At 33.4% G+C, this 20341-nt stretch overlaps 1 protein-coding gene across 4 annotated transcripts in view; it reads left to right on the top strand.

Moving 5' to 3' along the window:
- PPP4R3B (protein phosphatase 4 regulatory subunit 3B) overlaps window positions 1-20341 on the top strand; it is an 85069-nt gene that overhangs the window by 34214 nt on the left and 30514 nt on the right. For all 4 annotated transcript variants that reach the window (XM_044663350.1, XM_044663351.1, XM_044663349.1 and 1 more), the window contains exons 5-7: window positions 5211-5288; window positions 16176-16292; window positions 18241-18357. In XM_044663350.1, the coding sequence (XP_044519285.1) occupies window positions 5211-5288; window positions 16176-16292; window positions 18241-18357 (312 nt within the window). The remainder of the gene's footprint in view (window positions 1-5210; window positions 5289-16175; window positions 16293-18240; window positions 18358-20341) is intronic.

Here is a 20341-nt window from a genome sequence, read left to right as displayed (position 1 = left end):
AATTTATTTTTGTTTTCTTAAGAGAAAGAAAATATTTATCAAAATATCTGTTATATGACTAATATACTGTTTTGTGAGGCCATCGTTGTGACTTCTCCAACCAATTATTCCTTATTCCATTTTGCTTATTTAATCTTCTACCATGGTCAGTGATATATTGGCACTAGCTCATATTGGCTCATGATAGCCAATTCTTAAATTTTCAATGTGAGCACTTACTCAGAAGTTAGCAAGTACTACAAACTAGTGCATGGTTTATTGTTTTTGTTGATTGTCTAGTCTTAAGAATGTGATAGAGAAAATGTTAATGCAGATTAAACTTAAAAGTTTGTGGTAATTTTTTGTGGGGAGAGCCAGTTGTGGATCATTTATTAGCATACTGCTGACTATGACCCGCCCTGCCAGGTTATCTCATTACACATTGCCTTAAAACTCCAAAAGTAGGGGCAGCTGGGTGGCTCAGTGAATTGAGAGCCAGGCCTAGAGATTCAAATCTGGCCTTAGACACTTTCTAGCTTTGTGGCCCTGGGCAAGTCACTTAACCCCCTTCTGCCTTGGAACCAATATACAGTATTGATTCTAAGTTGGAAGGTAAGGGTTTTATTTAAAAAAAAAAACAAAACTCCAAAAGCTTTGGTAACTCTAAATAGGAAACCTACTCATAGGGTCACTCTTACCGCCCACTGGTCCTGCTTTGGGATATCCTTATGCTAAAAACAGTTTACCTGCTGTCTTATCAGCTGGCAGGACTCCAGTTGCATTTTTAGTTGCAGAAAAGTGGAAGTCGAGTGAGGCTAGACTAAGAAATGACAGAGAAGCCAACATGTCTAATACTTTCTGGTTTTCAGGTAGCCTTTTAGTAATTTAGAAGTTTTTCTAAATTGTTATTTGAGTATGCCTAAAAGGAATATAGCAAATCACAAATACTGCCTTAGGTGTTTTTAGAATAATCTTTCCCAATTAATAACTTCGTATCTTGATCGGTGAATATTTTGAATATTTGAAAATAAGATGTTTTGTCTTTTTTTAATCAAAAGATTGTTATATAACTGAAATACAACTTTAAAAAATCAGTACTCTTGATCATGATTACTTCAAAGAAAATCTTTGTAGGTTTGATGAAATTTTTAAATCATGATTATCTGCTTAATTATGTAATTTTTTAAAGTTATTATTTCCTAGGTACATACTTGAATTCTTAAAATGGTGTTTAAAACTGCAAATGGTAACCTTATTCTTTCTAGTACTACTTAATGTTGCTAAGCAATGTTAATATAGGTAAAAAGGAAATCTGAAGGGGCAGCTGGGTAGCTCGCTCAATGGATTGAGAACCAGGCCTAGAGATGGGAGATCCAAGGTTCAAATCTGGCCTCAGACACTTCCTAGCTGTGTGATCCTGGGCAAGTCACTTAACTCCCATTGCCTAACCCTTACCACTCTTCTGCCTTGGAACCAATACCTAGTATTGATTCTAAGGCTAAAGGTAAGGGTTATTCAAAAAAAAAAAAAGAGAGAGAGGAAATCTGTTAGCTTAACACCTTGCACAGAGTTCTGTTATAACTAAAAAATTTTAATTAAATTACTTAGTTATTATTAGCAAATTCTATCTAAGTGTAAAACCAGTTATTTTAGAACAGTTGTGGGCAACCTTTTGAGCTTGGTGTGTCAAAATTTGCCCAAAAAACGAGCATAACTCGGATGGTGTATCACTTCGAGAAAAAAATACCATAATTTCATGTTATTTATAGGTTAAATAACAAAAATGTATAATTGTAATATATAGCTGTATTTAATAAACCAAAATAGGTAAATTAATATAGGTAGGATTGTCATCTATAATGCACAGAGTATCTACACTACACTACAGCAAATGTTTCATCCTCAGCATGTGGCTCCATACTTCTCTGTATTGTGGCCACATGTCAAGGTTTGCTATCAACATTTTAGAACATATTTCATTGATGTGGATACTTCTCCCCTCCGGTAGATCATAAGACTTCTTTAACTTGATAAATGTTCCTCTGGAGTTACTATGGCTAAATAAATACATTCTCCTGTGACCAACCAGGTAATGAGCTTTTTAACAACCAAACTAGGTTGGTCCTCAGGCAAGAAATATAGTCAGTTAATGGCCCTATTTTTGTATCTCATCAAATTATGGAGGTTATCCTGGGTTTTCAAAGACAAGACCTGTCCAAACTCTGGTATGGCTTGCCAAAGTAGAAAGTCCTTAAGTAAAGTTCAATAATATAAATGTAATAATCATCATAAATTATAATTTGTATAAGCTGGTTAACTCTGAGCATGGTGCCTATGAGGCCATAGTGGGACAGATTGTGTAACAGTTGGCTCTACATAGCTCTAGGCATGTAATTCTATTCCAATTAAGAAAATAAAAGTTCACAAGATGTAGAGGTTTCCCATAAACATTACAAGATCTTATCCTTTCCAGAGCAGGAAATTAACATTTAATAAGACAGGCTTCACCATAGGTGCTCTAGATACAAAGATAAAAATGAAATTGTCCCTGCCCTCATTATGATTGTATTTTCCAGGAAGTTGTGATTATATTTCCTTCCAGAGGGACTGGATAGAAAGAGTAAGAGTTTTTAAGGCAAATCTGTTGAACCTACTAGAAAAAGCATTTTTTCCTCCTTCTAAAGAATTATTTTGTCATATGGAAAACAACACATATCTGGCACAGTGTGTGGCACATGGTAAATGCTTAAGAAATATTTTTTGATTGTTGAATGACTATCATAGTACTTATTATTTCCATTTTATTCAAACAAGTTTTCTTTTTTCCTGTTCTGGAATTCTGAAGATGCCTGTGATACCAATCTAAAAAAAGGTCTATATTTCAGTGCTTTCATTTATACTTGGGGTATAAATAAGAGCCTTAGTGTAGTTTTAAGTTTTGTTAGTTATTATTTATTTATTATTATTTAATAGTAATTAAAGCATAAAACTGTACTAAGACTTTTGAGACATACAGTACATTATATTGATTACAGCTCATTTTTCCTCTTACTTTTCACCAGTAGGTATTGGGGGTGAGGAGAGATTGAAATCTGTTGCTTTTTGTTTGGAAAGTGATTATCTTAGTGGTAAACAAAATCCTTATGCTTTAAATAAAAACTTGTCGTTTTAATTGTTATTTCTAAGTTCACTTGGCAAGACTTCATGATGCTAAAATGCTGTTGTTTTAAGTTCACTACTAGTGCAAGGAGAAATTTTTTCTGTTCTTCCCACATAAGAATCCAAGTATTACATACATCACAAATTAAAAATCACAATATATACACATATCAAATAAAAAATAAGTTTCTATTATCTTTTTTTTAGATCTTAGCACTTTTGGATCCATCAAACCTTTAGTTGCCATGTGAAAACTATTTGTTGGGTACAAAGCTAGAGCCAAATACTAACTAGTTTATAATTTATGCATGGCATAGTATACTCATGAAACTTCCATGAATATGCTTTTACTCTGCCTGCCTAATGCAAAGATGTTTCTAGAGAGAAAAATTGTATATATATGTGTGTGTTTGCATGTGTGTATATGGATGGATGGATGGATGGATGGACGGACGGACGGACGGACGGACGGACGGACGGACAGACAGACAAAAATTTGCATTATCCAGCAAAACCAGTCAGCACACATTTTTCAAAGTGTTTGGTAAATTGCAATTATAGCTTATACACTTAAGTAGCTTGGTTGAAAAACAGAGAATTCTGATTTTACTGAATTGTCTTTTTTACTAAGAAGACAAAACCTTTTTGTGCCATTAATTGTTATAAAACATAGTGAAAAATCTCTTGGCAGAAAAAGTTTCACAATATGGAGATATATTTACCATAGAAATTACAATGTAATTTCCAGAGCAGGAAAATAGCCCATATTCCCATTTTTAATTGAGAAGGCTTATTCCTAAAAATAGATAATTGTATCTTACTGTCTTCCCCAGCTCTCTTCCCTCCTCCCCCCCCAAAAGAGAAACAGAAAATTACTTTGTAGTAAGCAAAAGCTACCTTAATGAAACTCTTCTAGATGATTAAAATATGCCCTAAGAGAAATTGAGATAAATTAGTATAACTAATGTCTCATAAGAAATGCTATATACTAATGGTTCATTTTCACATTGTTTAGTTTCTGATAATGGCTCTATGTGTTTGTTTGCAAGCACTCACACATGAGCATGGTTACTATCTGTGATGTAATTCCCATTTTAGTGAGGGTTGCTGGGGTGTGAGATGAACATCCCTATTATTTTGAAAAGTCATGGTATAATTTGATTTTGCTAACATCAGGATATAAGTAAACCTGTAACTGCATTGCAATCTAAAAATTATACGTTAATGCCTTATTTCCCTATGTTAGTTGACAGTTGAGGAATGAGGTGGTCATTTACATTAATATTCAAGATGCCCCAAACCCTAAAAATACCAAAACTTTTAAAGCCATTTTTTGTGGAAATTTGCAAATTATATACTTTTCCTTTTATCATGTAGAATACGAATTGTTCCTAATAACTCAAACTTATTATGAATCAATTATACAATTCCAAGAGGTTTACAGTATTATTTGCTATTATGCTAAGTGGCTCCAGAGTAGTATTGGATTTTAGATCTTACGTCTTATTTTTGACAGTTTTTCTGTTTTACCTCCAGGTTAGTTCTTGCTATTATCAGTGTGCCTACCTCCAAGTAGTACTTCTCCATGCTATGTAATCTGTTGCAGCCTGAGAAATAATATCACCAATTTTGTTAAACCTGTGTTTAGACTAAGGGTAAAAGGATCTCTGGGTTAAGAACTTGAAAGAATCTTCTCTGAGTGAAATGTACATGTACTTTTTGGCTTCTACTTGGCCATTCAGAAACCTTTTTACTTTGTGAATCTTAATTACAGAATTACCAGATTTGAGACATTGGTGCCTATCTAACCATCCATATAATTGTTATATTTCTAATATTTTGGGTCTGTTGCTTTAGTATGGTACTGTTATGTGGAGAACTTAAATTCTGATGACTTTACACTTGAATAATAAATGTCTCAGAAAACTTGTTATCTTTGAAGTACCCTGGAATTTAAATCCATTCTCAGATTTTTCAGGTTTAATGAAAGAGCTTTTGCTTTTAAAAGTCCTATTATATTTTCTAAATCATGTTTTATTAATATTTTATAGTAATTGTTATTTATTATGCAGGAAGATGAGAAATTTTTGTCTGAAGTTTTTGCACAGTTAACAGATGAAGCTACAGATGATGACAAACGGCGTGAACTGGTAAGTTATTGATTCTTGAAGTTCAAAATAGCTGAAATCGAGACATTATTCTTTTGGTATTGAACCTTTTTTGTTTTTTTAAATAAAGGGCAACTATAAAAAATAATTTTCTAGGAGGAAAATATTTTTATACTATTTATGTTATATTTAATATTATCACAAAGAAATTGAAGATATGAGTTTTTAATCAAGCTATATAAAAGTGATTCTTTTCATAGTTTAATGTTTTTAAATGATGGTTGGACATAAAGGTTTGAGGTTTTTTTAGCCATATTAGGAAGGGGGCAGCTGGGTGACTCAGTGGATTGAGAGCCAGGCCTAAAGATGGGAGATCCTAGCTTCAAATCTAGCCTGAGACACTTCCTAGCTGTGTGACCCTGGGCAAGTCACTTAATCCCCATTGCCTAGCCCTTACCACTCTTCTGCCTTAGAACCAATACACAGTATTAAACCCAAGGTAAGGGTTTTAAAAAAAAAAAAAAGCCAAACAACTATATTAGGAGAAAGGGGATATTTTGCAGAAGGGAAATTAACATTACTTGGGTTGAGTTGGACAAAAATAACTAAAAATAGAAGACAGAAAAATGTACACCTTATTTTAAAGTTGTTTCCTCTGCTAAGGAGTATAATCTTTCTCTTGGAAAGGAAAGAATAAAAATGGCTTAAAGAAAGTTGAAACTTCAAATAAATAGGGAAATTGTAAGAGAGCACCAAATTGCACTTGATGGCTTAGTTACCAAAGACAGGTGAACACATACCAGGTTTGTGAGAGAACTTTGAAAAAGAAGAGATATGAACAAAGCAAAATAGAATTTTGTGGCCTTGGAACTAGTTGAATAACCAGACCCCCAAAATAATGATTAATTATTCCTGGCTTTGTACTGTTTAACACTTTTATCATCCGTTTGAATAAAGACATAGATGTCATGCTTATGAAATCTGCAAATAGCACAAATTTGGAAGAGAAAGCTAATATAGTGGGTGACAGAATCAGGATAAAAGAAGACACTGAGAAGTTGAAGAATAACTGTCCATCCAGTAAGATGAAATTTAGTAGGGATAAATGTAACGCCTTATATTTGTTTTCAGAAACTCAGCTTTTGCAGTATTAGGTGAATTTTAATTTATTAGGTGAATATAAATCCACTGCTGGATTTATAATTCATTTGAAAAAAATCTGGGAGTTCAGTAAACTGCAAATTCAGTATGAATCAACAGTGATTCTTTGGCTGTATTAAGAGATGCATAGTGTCCAGAACTAGGAAAGTGATAATCCTGATGTGCTCTTCTCTGGTCAGATAATATCTGGAGTCTGAAGTTTAGTCATGGACACTACATTTTTGAAAGGCTATTGACAAGCTGGAAAGTTTGTAGTGTCCTCAGTGGCTTCAAGATCATGCTATACCAGGATTGATTAAGGAAAATGGGAAATTTTAGCTTGAATTAGGATAGTCCTGGTTGTACATAATTGTTGCCTTCAGAATTTGAAGGACTTTGATAGAAGAGATTAGACTTGTTCTCTTTGGCTCCAAAAAACAGAAATAAGAATAGATTAAAATTGTAGATAATCTCATATGTAAGGAAGTTATAAAATCAGCCTGATTTCAGGAAAAGCTTCCTAATACCAAGAATCATCCAAAAGTAGAAATGTTTGCCTAGGGAGATAATTATTTACTTTTCCTCTTTAGAGATCCTTTAGGAAAAAGTAGATGACCACCTTTGAAGAATATGTTGAAGCGTAAATTCTTCTTCATGAATATTTCCTGAGGTCTAGTTTGTCTCCAGTTCCTTCCAATTCTGATTCTTTGTGTAATACAGATATGGTTAAGTGTAGAAATGCCCTTAATATTGGAAACAGATAATTTTTTCCAGCTTTAGAGTTTGAATATATCATAAATAAAAAAACTAAAAATCATTTCATAAGCCTGTTTCTTCATCAGTAAAATAAAGAAGTTGGACTAAATAATTGTTAAAGTCCCTTCTAGTTCTAAAGTATAATTCTGGAAGTCATAACTATACATATATTCATCTGAATAAGTTGTTTTGATTTTACATTTTTATACTTTTAAGGCTGGGATTTAGGGTGGAGGGAGTTAAGGAAGATAACAAATATATTATTTGACTCATTTGGCATTGATGGTTTCATTTTCATGTGTTTCTTTAAGATGCTTCAGAGGGGGTTTATTATCTCGAGGTCTCTTTCACAAAAGTCCTTCTTTGATGCTTCATCCTGGTATGGAGGTGATCCTTTGTTCTTGAAGACTGGCAGTAGATCACAAGCCAATGTACTATATGAGGAAAAGGCATTGACATTAAAAAGAAAGTTAGGAAGAGTGCCTTGAGCTGAACAAAAAACATACAGAAGAAATATTTGCAGGAGGTGACATAATTTTAAAGGCACTCAGTCATTTTTCAAGATAGCTCAAAGAGGGAAGATTATGAAAGAATACAAAAGATCACAGACAGTGGTTTATCTCCCCGCCCCCTGCAAGACAACCAAAAAGGTATCACCAACTACTGACTTATATGCCTAGTTTCTCATCTCTATACTCTTTATGAAAATGGTCTGTACTTACATTGAAGTATCCTTGATAAAAAACAACAGAGGAAATAGGAAGGCTTTTACAACTATCTTTATGCTGCACATAATCTCTATGATCATGAATTTGAGATCTGCCAAAAAATAAGGACCAATTGTGTCAGAATTTTTAAGTATTTAACTTGGTAGGACAAAATGTAGCTTTGAAGGTTCTTCTCAAAGTTTTTCATACATATGTTAAACATCATATATAGACTATGACAGATCTAAGTGTGGAGATAACTTTGTTCAAAAATAGACTGTGATCAAAAGCAAGTGTATCCTAAAACAGACAAATATGTTTACTTAAGATAATTTTCAATGTCATGGAAAATGATCTGCACAGAATCCAAGTAAGAGAATTCCCAGTTGATAAAGTGACTCAAGTTCTCCTATTTAGCAATAACAATGCATTGAGACCCAGAGTGCTACAAAAACAAAATGTACAACGGTACCAAAAAAAAATTGGTCCAACCATCCATACTGTAAAAATCAAAACACAGAATACGTGTTTGTCCAGAGAATTACAGAATCTGAGTTGGAAGGTACTTCAGAGACCACTAGTACAATCAGTATCTAAATAAGAATCTCCTCTTCAACAAGCCAATAGTCATCTAAATTTTAGCCTATTGACTTTGGATAGTTAAATAGTTCTTCCTTATAAGCAAGACTAGATTTGCTTCTTAGCAACATATAATTATTGCCTGTAGTTTTGCCCTCAGAACAAGTTTAAAACTCCTCTTCCACACTATAGCCCTATATGTTCTTGAAAACAACTATCATGTCCCCTCTCAAACATCTATTTTCATTATCAAAAACCTCCATTTCTTTTGTCCATTCTTCATATAACATGATCTTGAAAATCTTCCACATTCTGATTGACTATCTCAAGAAGCTTACCCCAGCATCCTTGCACAAATATTCACAGAAATGAACACGATACTCCAGATGTGACTTGACCAAGCTGATTATATCACCTCCCTATTCCTTGATACTTGCTTCTCTTAAAGTAGCCCAAGTTCACTTTTTTCTTAAAGCAAATTCTCTTATGTTATTCTTATTAAAACAGAGATATGAATTAGGTAATACTAGAGTTAGGGGGGGATTTGGAACTAGTAGAATGGCCATACCCAAAGAGCAATCAGTAATGGTTCTGTGTCAGCTTGAGGTGTCTTCAAGGATCTCTACTTGGTGTTGGGCTGTTTAAGATGAAATTTAACAAGGATAAATGACAATTTTCATAGGATTAAAAAATTCTATCAAACATTTAAAGAATAACTAATCCCAATACTATACAAACTATTTGACAGAATAAGCTATGGAGTCTTACCAGATTCTTTTTATGACACAAATATGGTACTGATACTCAAACCAGGGAAACTAAAAACAGAGAAAACTGCAGACCAGTCTCCTTAATGAACATAGATGCCAAAATCTTACATAAGATACTAGTGGAGAGACTACAGCAAGTTATCACAAGGATTATTCACTATGACCAGGTAGGATTTATACCAGGAATGCAAGTCTGTTTTAATATTAGGAAAACCATCTGCATTATTGATCCAGTCAATAACCAAACTAACAGAATTCACATGATAATCTCAATAGATGCAGAAAAAGCATTTGACAAAATACAACACCCATTCCTATTGAAAACACTAGAAAGTATAGGAATAAAGTGGCCTTTCCTCAAAATAATAAGTAGTATTTATTTAAAACCATCAGCAAGTATCATCTGCAATGGGATTAAGTTAGAAGCCTTCCCAATAAGATCATGAGTGAAGCAAGAATTCCCATTATCACCACTATTTAATATTGTGCTGAAAATGCTAGCAGTAGCAATTAGAGAAGAAAAAGAAATTGAAAGGATTAAAGTAGGCAGTGAGGAAACTAAATTATCTCTCTTTGCAGATGATAAGATATTATACTTAATGAGTCCAAGAAAATCAACTAAAAGGCTAGTGGAAATAACAACTTTAGCAGAGTTGTAGGGTGCAAAATAAACCCACATAAATCATCAGCATTTCTGTATATTTCCAACAAAACTCAGCAGCAAGAGTGAAAGAGAAACTCCATTTAGAATCACTATTTACAATATGTAGGATTAAAAAACTGAACTTATGCATAAAATAGGACAAGTTGAGCTAAACAGAAATTTATCCAAAGGAGATTATAAAGTCTACTACTCTAAGCTCAATATGAATCAAAAGTATGATAAAGGATTTCCTTTAGTCCTGAGTAGTATCCTATTAATTGGAATCATTAATGGCTATTTTTTGGGTATGACCATTCTAGTCATTCCAAATCTATTTTAATATTGCCTAGTTCAATTCTAACAATAATAATAATAACTAATATTTATGTAGCACTTACAAAATGCCAGGCACTATGCTAAGTGCTTTGCAATTATAATCTTACTTGATCCTCACAACAGCTGTGGAAGATAGGTCCTGTTATCTCTGTTTTTACAGACAAGGAAAATGAGGCAAACACGTTAAATGACTTGCTCAAGGTCACACAGCTACTAGTTATTTGAGGTCAAATTTGAACTCTGGTATTCCAGAATCTAGGCCTGCTCTCTAGCCATTGTGTTGCCTAGTTGTCTATTCCCTTCTTTTACATAAGAATAGCATAAAGGACTTGATCAAAATGTTTTACTAGTGTCTGAGTAAAACTATTATCATAGTATTGCCCCCATCTAGTGGTATACTATCTCTGTCAAAAAAGGAAATGAGTTTGGTCTGGCACAATCTGTTCTTGATGAAGCTTTGCTAGTTGTTTTTTTGTTTGTTTGTTTGTTTTTGGTAACCATCATTTCCTCTTCTGAATGTTCTCTAACTGTCCCTTTAATAACATGTTCTAGAATTTTGCCAAGAATCCAAATTGAAACCAGATTGAAGCACTCACTGAAGTACAATTTGCAAACTTAATTCCATCCTTTTTTTTTTTTAAGTGATATTTAACCTTCTCTAGGTTTTTGTTTCCTGTTCTCCAGGGTCCGTCATAGATCCCTGACAACAGTCTAGGATTTTTTTTTCTTTTTTTTTTTTTTTAAATCCTTACCTTCCATCTTGGGGTCAATACTGTGTATTGGCTCCAAGGCAGAAGAGTGGTAAGGGCTAGGCAGTGGGGGTCAAGTGACTTGCCCAGGGTCACACAGTTGGGAAGTGTCTGAGGTCAGCTGCCCCCCAACAGCCTAGGAATTTTATCAATCCATTGGCAGTTATTAAGTGCCAAACACTTAAGGATATAACTCCATTAATTTGCTTAGGACCCAGAACTTAGTTCATTTGGGTTTGATTATTAATTCATCAAGTATAATTAGGTGCTCTCTTATTTCTCTCCCTAATTATCTTGAGTTTCCTAGCCATTTTTATTTTATCCTGAGTAGTTCAAAGATTATTCTCTTGAGAAAGAAAACAGAAGTTTTGTAGTTCTGCCTTTTCTTTATTTTCTTTATTTTATTTTCCAAACCACCCCCAAAGAGTAATCCTTTATATTTAAAATATTACTTTTTCTATTTTTTTTAAAGTTGAGAGTCACTTTGCTTACTTTAGCATTTAGTCAGCTCAAATTCATTCCAAACTTTCATATTCCTGATACGTTGTACTTTTTCGTTGTCGTGTTTTTGCATTCATTTTCCATCACTTGCACTTCCATCTTCATTATTTATCTTTTCTAAAAATAGATTTTTATTGATAGCTATTCTTTTTTATCAACTAGGTTTCTCAGTATTCTTTTCCCTCTCTCCTCCCATAGAAGCATCCCTTATAATAAAGGATTTTTTAAAAATTATTGCTGTCTTCTGTTTCTTGTATCACATTTATCCCAAGTATCATTCCCATTTCCTCTCCTAAGGGGAGACAACTTCTATAACCAATAGTATTTTTAAAGATGAGAAAAATCAGTACAGTTGATTAACAAATTTAAAAAGGTAGAACATCTATGGACTGCCCACCTTCATATTCTCATGTCTTCCTATCTCTTCTTTAGAACTGTGGTTATTCTTTGTAATTATTCAACATTTTATTTCAACTTTTTGGTGGTGTTTCCATTTACATTGTTGTAGACATTGTGTATATTGCTTTCTTCATTCTCTGATTATCTTTATTCACCAAATATTCACTTATAGCTTGATAATATTCCACTATGTTAATTTACCACAATTTTTTTAGCCATACCCCAGTTGATGGGCATCTTCTTTATATTCAGTTCTTTGCTACCACAAAAAATGTGTTACTACAGATTTTTAGTGTATCTTTCTTGTCAGTGATCTTCCTGGATTATATGCCTAGTAGGATTAAAGATTTTAGCCACTTAATTTGCATAATTTCCAAATTGCTTTTCAAATTATTTTACTAATTCATAGTTCCATTAACAGCGGAGTAGTAGTATGTCTTTCTACAATACTTCAAGCATTGACTATGCCTATATTTCATCATCTTTGTCAATTTTCTGGATATTAGATGAAATCTTATGGTTGTTTTGATTTGCCTTTTTCATATTACTAATGTTTTGGATCATTTTTTCATATAGTTGTTAAGTTTGTAATTCTTCTTTTGTATAGGTATCTTTTAAATTCTGCATTGATTGATGAATTTCCTGTGCATCCACATCTTCTCTACATATCCTTTTTGCTCCTCCTTGGAATTATTTCTTTTTTGTCTCTTCAGAATGAAGAATTTCATTTTTGAGAGTTTCTTATCATCCTGAGTGACTTCATCTTTAAAATTCTAATCTGTGAAATACTTGCCTTCCTTTCTCTGAACATTTGAAATCTGCTTTACTAAAATCTAGGGTTTATGTTTGAATTATGGCTTTCTTTTTTACCTCTTTCATAATTCAAAGATAAAGTGATTACTTCTCTGGAAGGGTCCCATCATTTCTAGCCAAACAACCACTTTTCCTTCTTGTTATGAATCAGATCCAGAAGTTATTCCCTTTTTTTTTTGGTTCTTCTACTTCTAAAGAGTAAAATTATTAAGGCAAATAAAGATTATTATTAGCTTTTGGCAAAGAGAGAGTGCTTGGAAATGTCTTGATAATCAGTCTCTTATTACTACTATAAAGCTTATGTTCCAGCCTTGTGTTTCCTGATCTTTTCATCTGTTTCCTCTTTATAGCCATGTGGTCTATACAGTTATGAAGATCAAATATGTAATTAAGTAAAACACTTTACAAATCTCAAAGCAGGATTTTATATTTCAGCTATGATTATCATTAAAACAAGACCTGAGAGCCCAGCAAGATTTAGTGATTTGCCTGGGGTCACAGAGCTAGAAAGTATCTGAGATGGGATTCAAACCCAGGACTTCTCACAAACCCATTTTCTTCCTATTAGGCTATCTCTCAAAGAGTGAAAACAATCTTGGGCTTTAGGCATAGTGCCAAAAATGAGAGGGATCTTGGGCATAGAGTTGTAATTATTTATATTAAATATTATTATTATTTTCAGTTTCTTAGAGATCACACAGTCCTACCCCCTCATTTTTATTATACCTCTGAGCTCAAATTTGCCACCTTAAATTTTGATCTCTAGTTCTACTGTGTATATTTGGTATACTTTTATATAAACTTCTCAGGTGATCGTCATTATTCCTGTCTCTTAGATTTTGTCTCCTGTGACTTGCTAAGTATCTTCTTTTCCCAACAAGTTGGCTATTCCTTATGCTATCTAGGTGTGTGTGTGTGTGTGTGTGTGTGTGTGTGTGTGTAAAAACTTCTTTCTTTTCCCCTTCCTTTTCAATTTAAAACCCTTTGATGGGATTCACAAGGCTACAGGCAAATGTATCTTTCTAGCTTTGTGAGATATACTCCATCCCTTGTCACTCACTTATCATTCCTAGGTATTTTTAATATGTTCCAAAAATACAAGTCCTATTTCCAGAAGCCCTCTTATTAACCACTGTTTACTCTCAAATCTGGCATTTCTTCTGAAATCCTTGCCTTTGATTGGTGGCAATGACTTTTTAAAATACCATCTATTCTCCTAAAAGTCTTCACTTTCTTCCCTAGACATGAATGCTGCTGGATGGGTCTTAATTTGATTGAAAAGGAGCTGGGCCCAGAATTGAGCAGGTAGTGGTTATTTGGATGGGTTGTTTTTGGGAAAGTAGGATGTGCTTTTAGTGATCCCAAACTGCTCACTGTCACAAAGGCCCATTTCTTTAACATTTGTATTCTTCTAGTGATGTTTATGGTTAGACTTAATGAAACACCACAAAGTTTAGAATTGGATTTTACTTCAAGGATTTCCTAATCCATTCCCTTTATTTCTTCCCTGAGAAAATTTAGGCTCCTAGAAGGTAAAAACTGTTTCATCTAGCTTCTATCTCTAGCAGCTGGAAAACAAATCATGGCATATAGCACCTTTTTAAATGCTTGGTTGAATGATGATGTTGTAGAGACCCAGGGGTATGATATGACTTGCTCAAGTCTACACATATAGCATTTATTGGAGCCAAGATTCCATTCCAGTTTTCCTATATCTGATTAACCAAAATTACAAAGTTACTTAAAAGGCAGTAAAAAGATGACTGTTGGAATAAAAGCCTTTGTGCAAGAAGTGGCATAAATATTAGTTTGAAAAAAAATAAAATGAAGTGGGCCAATTCTTTAGTAGTGAGCATGAGACATGAAATGGACAACTAGAATGGTGTATTAGTATTACTAAGATATTAAAATAATCATCAGCCTCTAGTATGTTGGGTATTTTATGGAAAGACATGGGAAAAGAATCACAGGATAAAAAGAATTGTAATCTCTATTGCTGTTAGCAGTATCCATATATATGAAATTACAGATCCACCAGCATGTCTTTAGGATGATTCATAATCTCAAGAGCATTTCCCAATACAAACAGTCCCCATCATACAAACACTAGTCTTACAAACATCCTAGATGCACAGTCACCCTTGTCTGTCTTTCTACTTTGTCTTAGAATTGCAAAAATCCTTGCTGCTGCTTTGGGAGTATTTTGCAAAAATTTAAAACTCTTAGATTTTCCATTATTTTGGAAGTGAGAAAGGAAAAAGCTTAATGTAGAGGATAGTCTTCCTGTGGGGTAGCTGTTTCTTCTCAACATTTTACTTTGAACAGTAATTTTTACACACATTTGTTATGCTGCCAGAAACTTAGATACATCTTCTTTTCAAAATATAAAATCCCTTGGAAACATTTACTAAAGCTTTATTTAAAACATCACTATTAAAGCAAATATTTCATTACTTTAATATTTTCTTTCTTATACAGTACTTAATTTCATTCAGCTGTACTCAGGAAATAGACATTTTGATTAGCAGCAAAAGGAAACATTGGTGAGGTTCAAGATAGGAGTTGGAGTTAGAATGGCATATACGTCCAAGATATTCTAAAATTTTGGGGAACAATACAAAGATAAAATTTGCCAATTTCAGATTTTTTACTAGGACTAATGTTATATTCAAGAAAGGCGAAGGAAATTTTCTTCCTGTACACAGAATGATCCCTTTATTCCCACAACCTAGATAGAAGTCTAGCACTAGGTATTTAAACTATGTTGAATTATATACAGGTTTCCATATTTTATTCTGGCAATCTGTCTACATTTTTACAACTTTTTTTCTAGGTGATTTTGAGTTCTGAGCCTTAGGCTTCCAATTTACAAGTGAACTTTTGAATATAACTAATTCATACATTGGGAACTGCCAGTATTTTATTCTTAAGAGTCTACAAGCCCATGGAATTTGTCTACTCTAATGCCTGTAGTAAATTGGAAACCAGCCTAAACAATGAAATATTTGTCTAGTAGTTTTTCTTTTTAGGTATGCTTTTTAATTATGTATTTATAGAATGTTACAATCCACACAGATCTTAGGAATCACTTATTTTAAGCCCTCTTATTTTACAGTTAAAGTAATTAAGGCCTTCAGAGGTTAAAAAACTTGATCAAACTTAAATACCTACTAAATAATGGAGTAAAGCCTCTAGCTTAGGTCTCCTGACTTTTAAGTATATGACATTTTTACTCTACTAAGCCGCAGTGCTATTTGCTTCACTTAATTGGAATCTTCAGAACCATCAAGTTTGCATTTATAGTGAGGGATCTTTTATAATGAAAAGATAATAGATGCAGAGAAAGCCAGTTGATGATCCTTGTTCTCAATAACTGTGATATGCATAATTGTGTGCATTTTGTACACTGGGTAAAAAGGTTTCAGTCTTGGCCATAAATATTATACCAAGTTCCCTCTACTGTAGCAGACCATATTCCAGTGATATTCAAGTTTTATGTTCATACATACAGCTTACTATGATTTCTCACATTACAGGTTAATTTTTTCAAGGAGTTCTGTGCATTTTCGCAAACATTACAACCTCAAAACAGGGATGCATTTTTCAAAACTTTGGCAAAATTGGGGATTCTTCCTGCTCTTGAAATTGTAATGGTAACTAATTTCTTTATCCTTTTGAAGTTGTTATATTTGTTATATTGATGTTATAGATTTTAATAATGAAATTTATATCTTAAATGTATTTTGTATGTAAAAAGATATTTTGATATACTTAATATAATCACAGCTATTCAGTTAATGTTGGTAAAATTTTAACAAATATGCAAGTTTTACAGTTTATTAAAATTGTAACTTTTGGTTTGTGAGCGGCATTGATCAAGTGACAGGCAAGAAATGAAACACTGACTCGTCTCTAGAGAAGCCATTCATACTTCTTCCCTAATCATTAAATAGTTTAGTTATAGAAACATACAATTCCCAATATGGCTTTTGGAAGTATTCCCTCTTATAGACAACTAGGGAAGAGTACTCCATTAAGGAGGAGGATAGATGTGTCCAGAGTAAAAGATCACTTTTGGAAAGGTTAGAAGCATGACCCTAGTAGTCAATAAGGAGAAATTTTATGGAATAGAGAAACTACTGAGGTAAAATTGGCAAGATCATAAATTTTGATTATTTTTCTCCATGTTTATATATCTTTTCTTGCTTAGTACACTGCCTTACGCCTAATAGATACTTAGAATTTCTTGAGTTAATAAAAGAAAAAATTACTGGAGCTTTCATTTCATTCGTATAGGGATTTCCTAGTGAGGAACTTCATCCACCAATGAAGATTTACAATTTTAGAGGTTCCCTGGAACACCAAGAGGTTAATAAATTGCCATGTTCCTAAAGTCCATATTTATTTGCTTTGAGACTTGAATCCAAGTCTGATTCTGGAGCCAGCTCTCTGTACCCCATGCCATGTTACGTTTCAAATGAATGAGTACATGATCTAATTAATCGAATGCTCTTTTTGCAGTAATAATGAAAAAATCAAAAGCAGGAAATTTGCAGAAGCTTAGAGATAGCAGGGAAGAGACAAGCATTTATACATTTTCATAGGGGCAGCCAGGTGGTATGATATATAAAGCAGTGAGTCTGAGGGTAAGGAGACCTGAGTTCAAATCCAACCTTAGACACTTGCTGTGTGATCCTGGGCAAGTCACTTAACCTTGTTTGCCTCGGTTTCCTCATTTGTAAAATGAGCTGGACAAAAAAACTGGCAAACCAGTCCAGTATGAAAACTCCAAATGGGATCTTGAAGAGTTGTTCACAATTGAACATTAACATAGGTATCTGCTATGTACCATGCACTGTGCTAAGTGCTTTTATAAATATTATCCCTTTTGATCCTCACAACAACCATGGGAGATAGGTATTATTATGATCCCCATTTTACAATTGAGAAAACTGAGGTAAAGGACGATTAAGTGATTTAGCCAAGGTCACAAAACCAGCGTCTGATGCTGGATTTAATCTTAGATATTTTTGACACCAACCCTAACACTGTCCATTATGCTTTCAGGTGCCTTGCTGGTAGGGTAAAAGGAATATACTATTCACATAAGCAGTTCTTGGTGGGGAAACTTCTTTGTCAATGCAAGTCTGTAGCTGTTCTGCAATCTATAGTCTTAGAGATTTGCTTGAGGTCACTGAAAATCTTAATGATTTTCCCTAGATTACAAAACCAGTACATTTTAGTGATGGCACTTGAACTCAGGTCCTCCTTATTCTGAGCCTTAATAAGTATCTTCTACATTATGCTGCCTTTCCAGAATCTAATTATTAGATACTTTCAGCTATAAAGTTTTGTTGTTTGTGAAAGAAAGAAAAGGAAGGGACACAGAGAGTCAAGAAGTATATTTAGAATGATAGTGGTGGGAACAACTATTATCACTAATATAAAACTTTGTGTTTCCATTGGATTATTCTACAGTACAGGAGTTGGTCTTCCTCCATGCAAAGAACAGTATATAAGCCACATACATAGTAAATTTTATTGTTAGATTATGCTGTTTTATAAGGTGTATTTAAGTAACCTAATTTTCCTTTTATTCAGGGAATGGACGATTTGCAGGTCAGATCTGCTGCTACAGATATATTTTCTTATCTAGTAGAGTTTAGTCCATCCATGGTCCGAGAATTTGTTATGCAAGAAGCTCAGCAGAGTGATGATGTAAGTACTAATGCTCTAGTTAAATAATATTACCATAAGTCCTTGCATAAAAATTATGCTGAGAATAAGAATAGCCATAGTCTTAAGTATTTTGAAATAAAACAAGATTTCCATTAATACAATATTTGGACAATTCAGGGAAAGCAGTCATAATTGTAGTTTTTCATTTATAAAGAAAATACATGGCAGTATTTTTTAGATGTAAGTAAATTAAATTTGAAGTCTTAATGTCATTCTTAAGTATGAGTTTCAAAGAATAGCTACTAATCTAAATCCAGAACTTTTTATACCATGAGAAAATTTGTAGGCACTGGCCAGTAAACATAACTAAATGGTTTCTGGAGTTTATTCTACTTTTTTTTAAAATGAGAATGAAAATGACGAGACAATTGGCAATTTGTTTTTTACCTCAATTTCTTTTTTTTTTTTTTTTTTTTTTTTTTTTTTTTTTTAATTTTAAACCCTTAACTTCTGTGCATTGACTTATAGGTGGAAGATTGGTAAGGGTAGGCAATGGGGGTCAAGTGACTTGCCCAGGGTCACACAGCTGGGAAGTGTCTGAGGCCGGATTTGAACCTAAGACCTCCCGTCTCTAGGCCTGGCTCTCAATCCACTGAGCTACCCAGCTGCCCCCCTCAATTTCTTTTTTAAAAATTTCAGTAAAGGAAAATGTTATACTCACATTGCTATTTTTTAATATAAGTCTGGAAGTGAAATCATAAAGACTTCATGTTTGTTTCTATTGTAAAACATTTTGGTATTAACTAGATCATTAAAAAATATCTGTGATCTTTCAAAGAGCCTCTTTTGACCCTTACATTAATAGTAATTTGTGAATGAAATGGCAGTTTATTGCTAGTTTTGTGGTGTTTAACTTGTTATTAGATTTACTTTTTTTAAAGAGTTAGAAGGTTGGCTTAGATGTTTTCATAGACTTTCTGTAGCCACTTCTATTTTCAAATTTTAATTTATTGTTAACTTGTAATATAAGAAGTACAAGTTTTCATTCTGTGTTCTTGAAAGATATTTGTAGATTTTTTTCCTTCTCATGCTTTCCTTTGACTCCAAGTGTATAATTTCCTGAATGACTTCTATTTTGACTTAATATAGTTTATTAGGAGTAACCTAGTATATGATATGATTTATTTGACTAAAGAGTCATCATAAGTTTAAATTTGCCTGTGTTTTATCAGTATTATCTCTCTTAACTTTTACTTGGAATCCTTTAAGTTGAATAATCTGATTTCTGTTTATCCTAGAGATCATATCTCCTTCATTGCACTTAAATAGCACCAAAGTTGTAGTACTGTTATCAGTTCTTTGCTTTAAACTATGGAAAGGATCCTTTATCAAGTTTTCTCACTTTCATTATCAGACAGTTAATTGGTTGTCAAGGTCTAGCTTTGGCCTAAATTGTATAACTAAAGTTTAACTTATTTTTAATTTTTAATATATTCCTTTCTCTAAAAGTTAGCAAGTTCAGTTAAATTTTTAATTATTTTAAAATATAAATCGAGAATTATGTTTGCATGAGAGTACAGTAGTCCCTCTCCTATTGCAGTAATTACGTTCCAGAGACCCCATGATAGGTGAAAATCTGCAAAGTAGCAGCATTATATTTATTTTATTATTCTTTGATGGTAAGCATTTTCCTCTGAAGCTTGGATTCACTGCCAGAAACCTTAGAAGGTGCAGAACGTTTGGATGCCATAAGGCTTGAAATGAATTCAAACTTTTAAAGAAACTTCACAAAAACACAACACTGCCGTGCAGCACTCCACACAGCAAACAGACATTGATGTGGACAAGGAGAGATGCTGAACGGATAGGCATAGTGCAAGAGAGCAAACAAACTGATGCTTTGGTCACTAAGCCAATCAGCGCTCAGGATACAGAACACAGCGCTGTGGTTGGTTGCCTTTCATCAGCCGATAGTGTGCATGTACAATCTCATGTTGGCAACTTGAACAAGCAGTAGTGGTGT

Source organism: Gracilinanus agilis, chromosome 2, assembly GCF_016433145.1.
Source record: "Gracilinanus agilis isolate LMUSP501 chromosome 2, AgileGrace, whole genome shotgun sequence".
Classification (NCBI taxonomy): Eukaryota; Metazoa; Chordata; class Mammalia; order Didelphimorphia; family Didelphidae; genus Gracilinanus; species Gracilinanus agilis.
The sequence above is the reverse complement of the archived record's forward strand: the minus strand, read 5'-3'. Positions and strand labels throughout refer to the sequence as shown.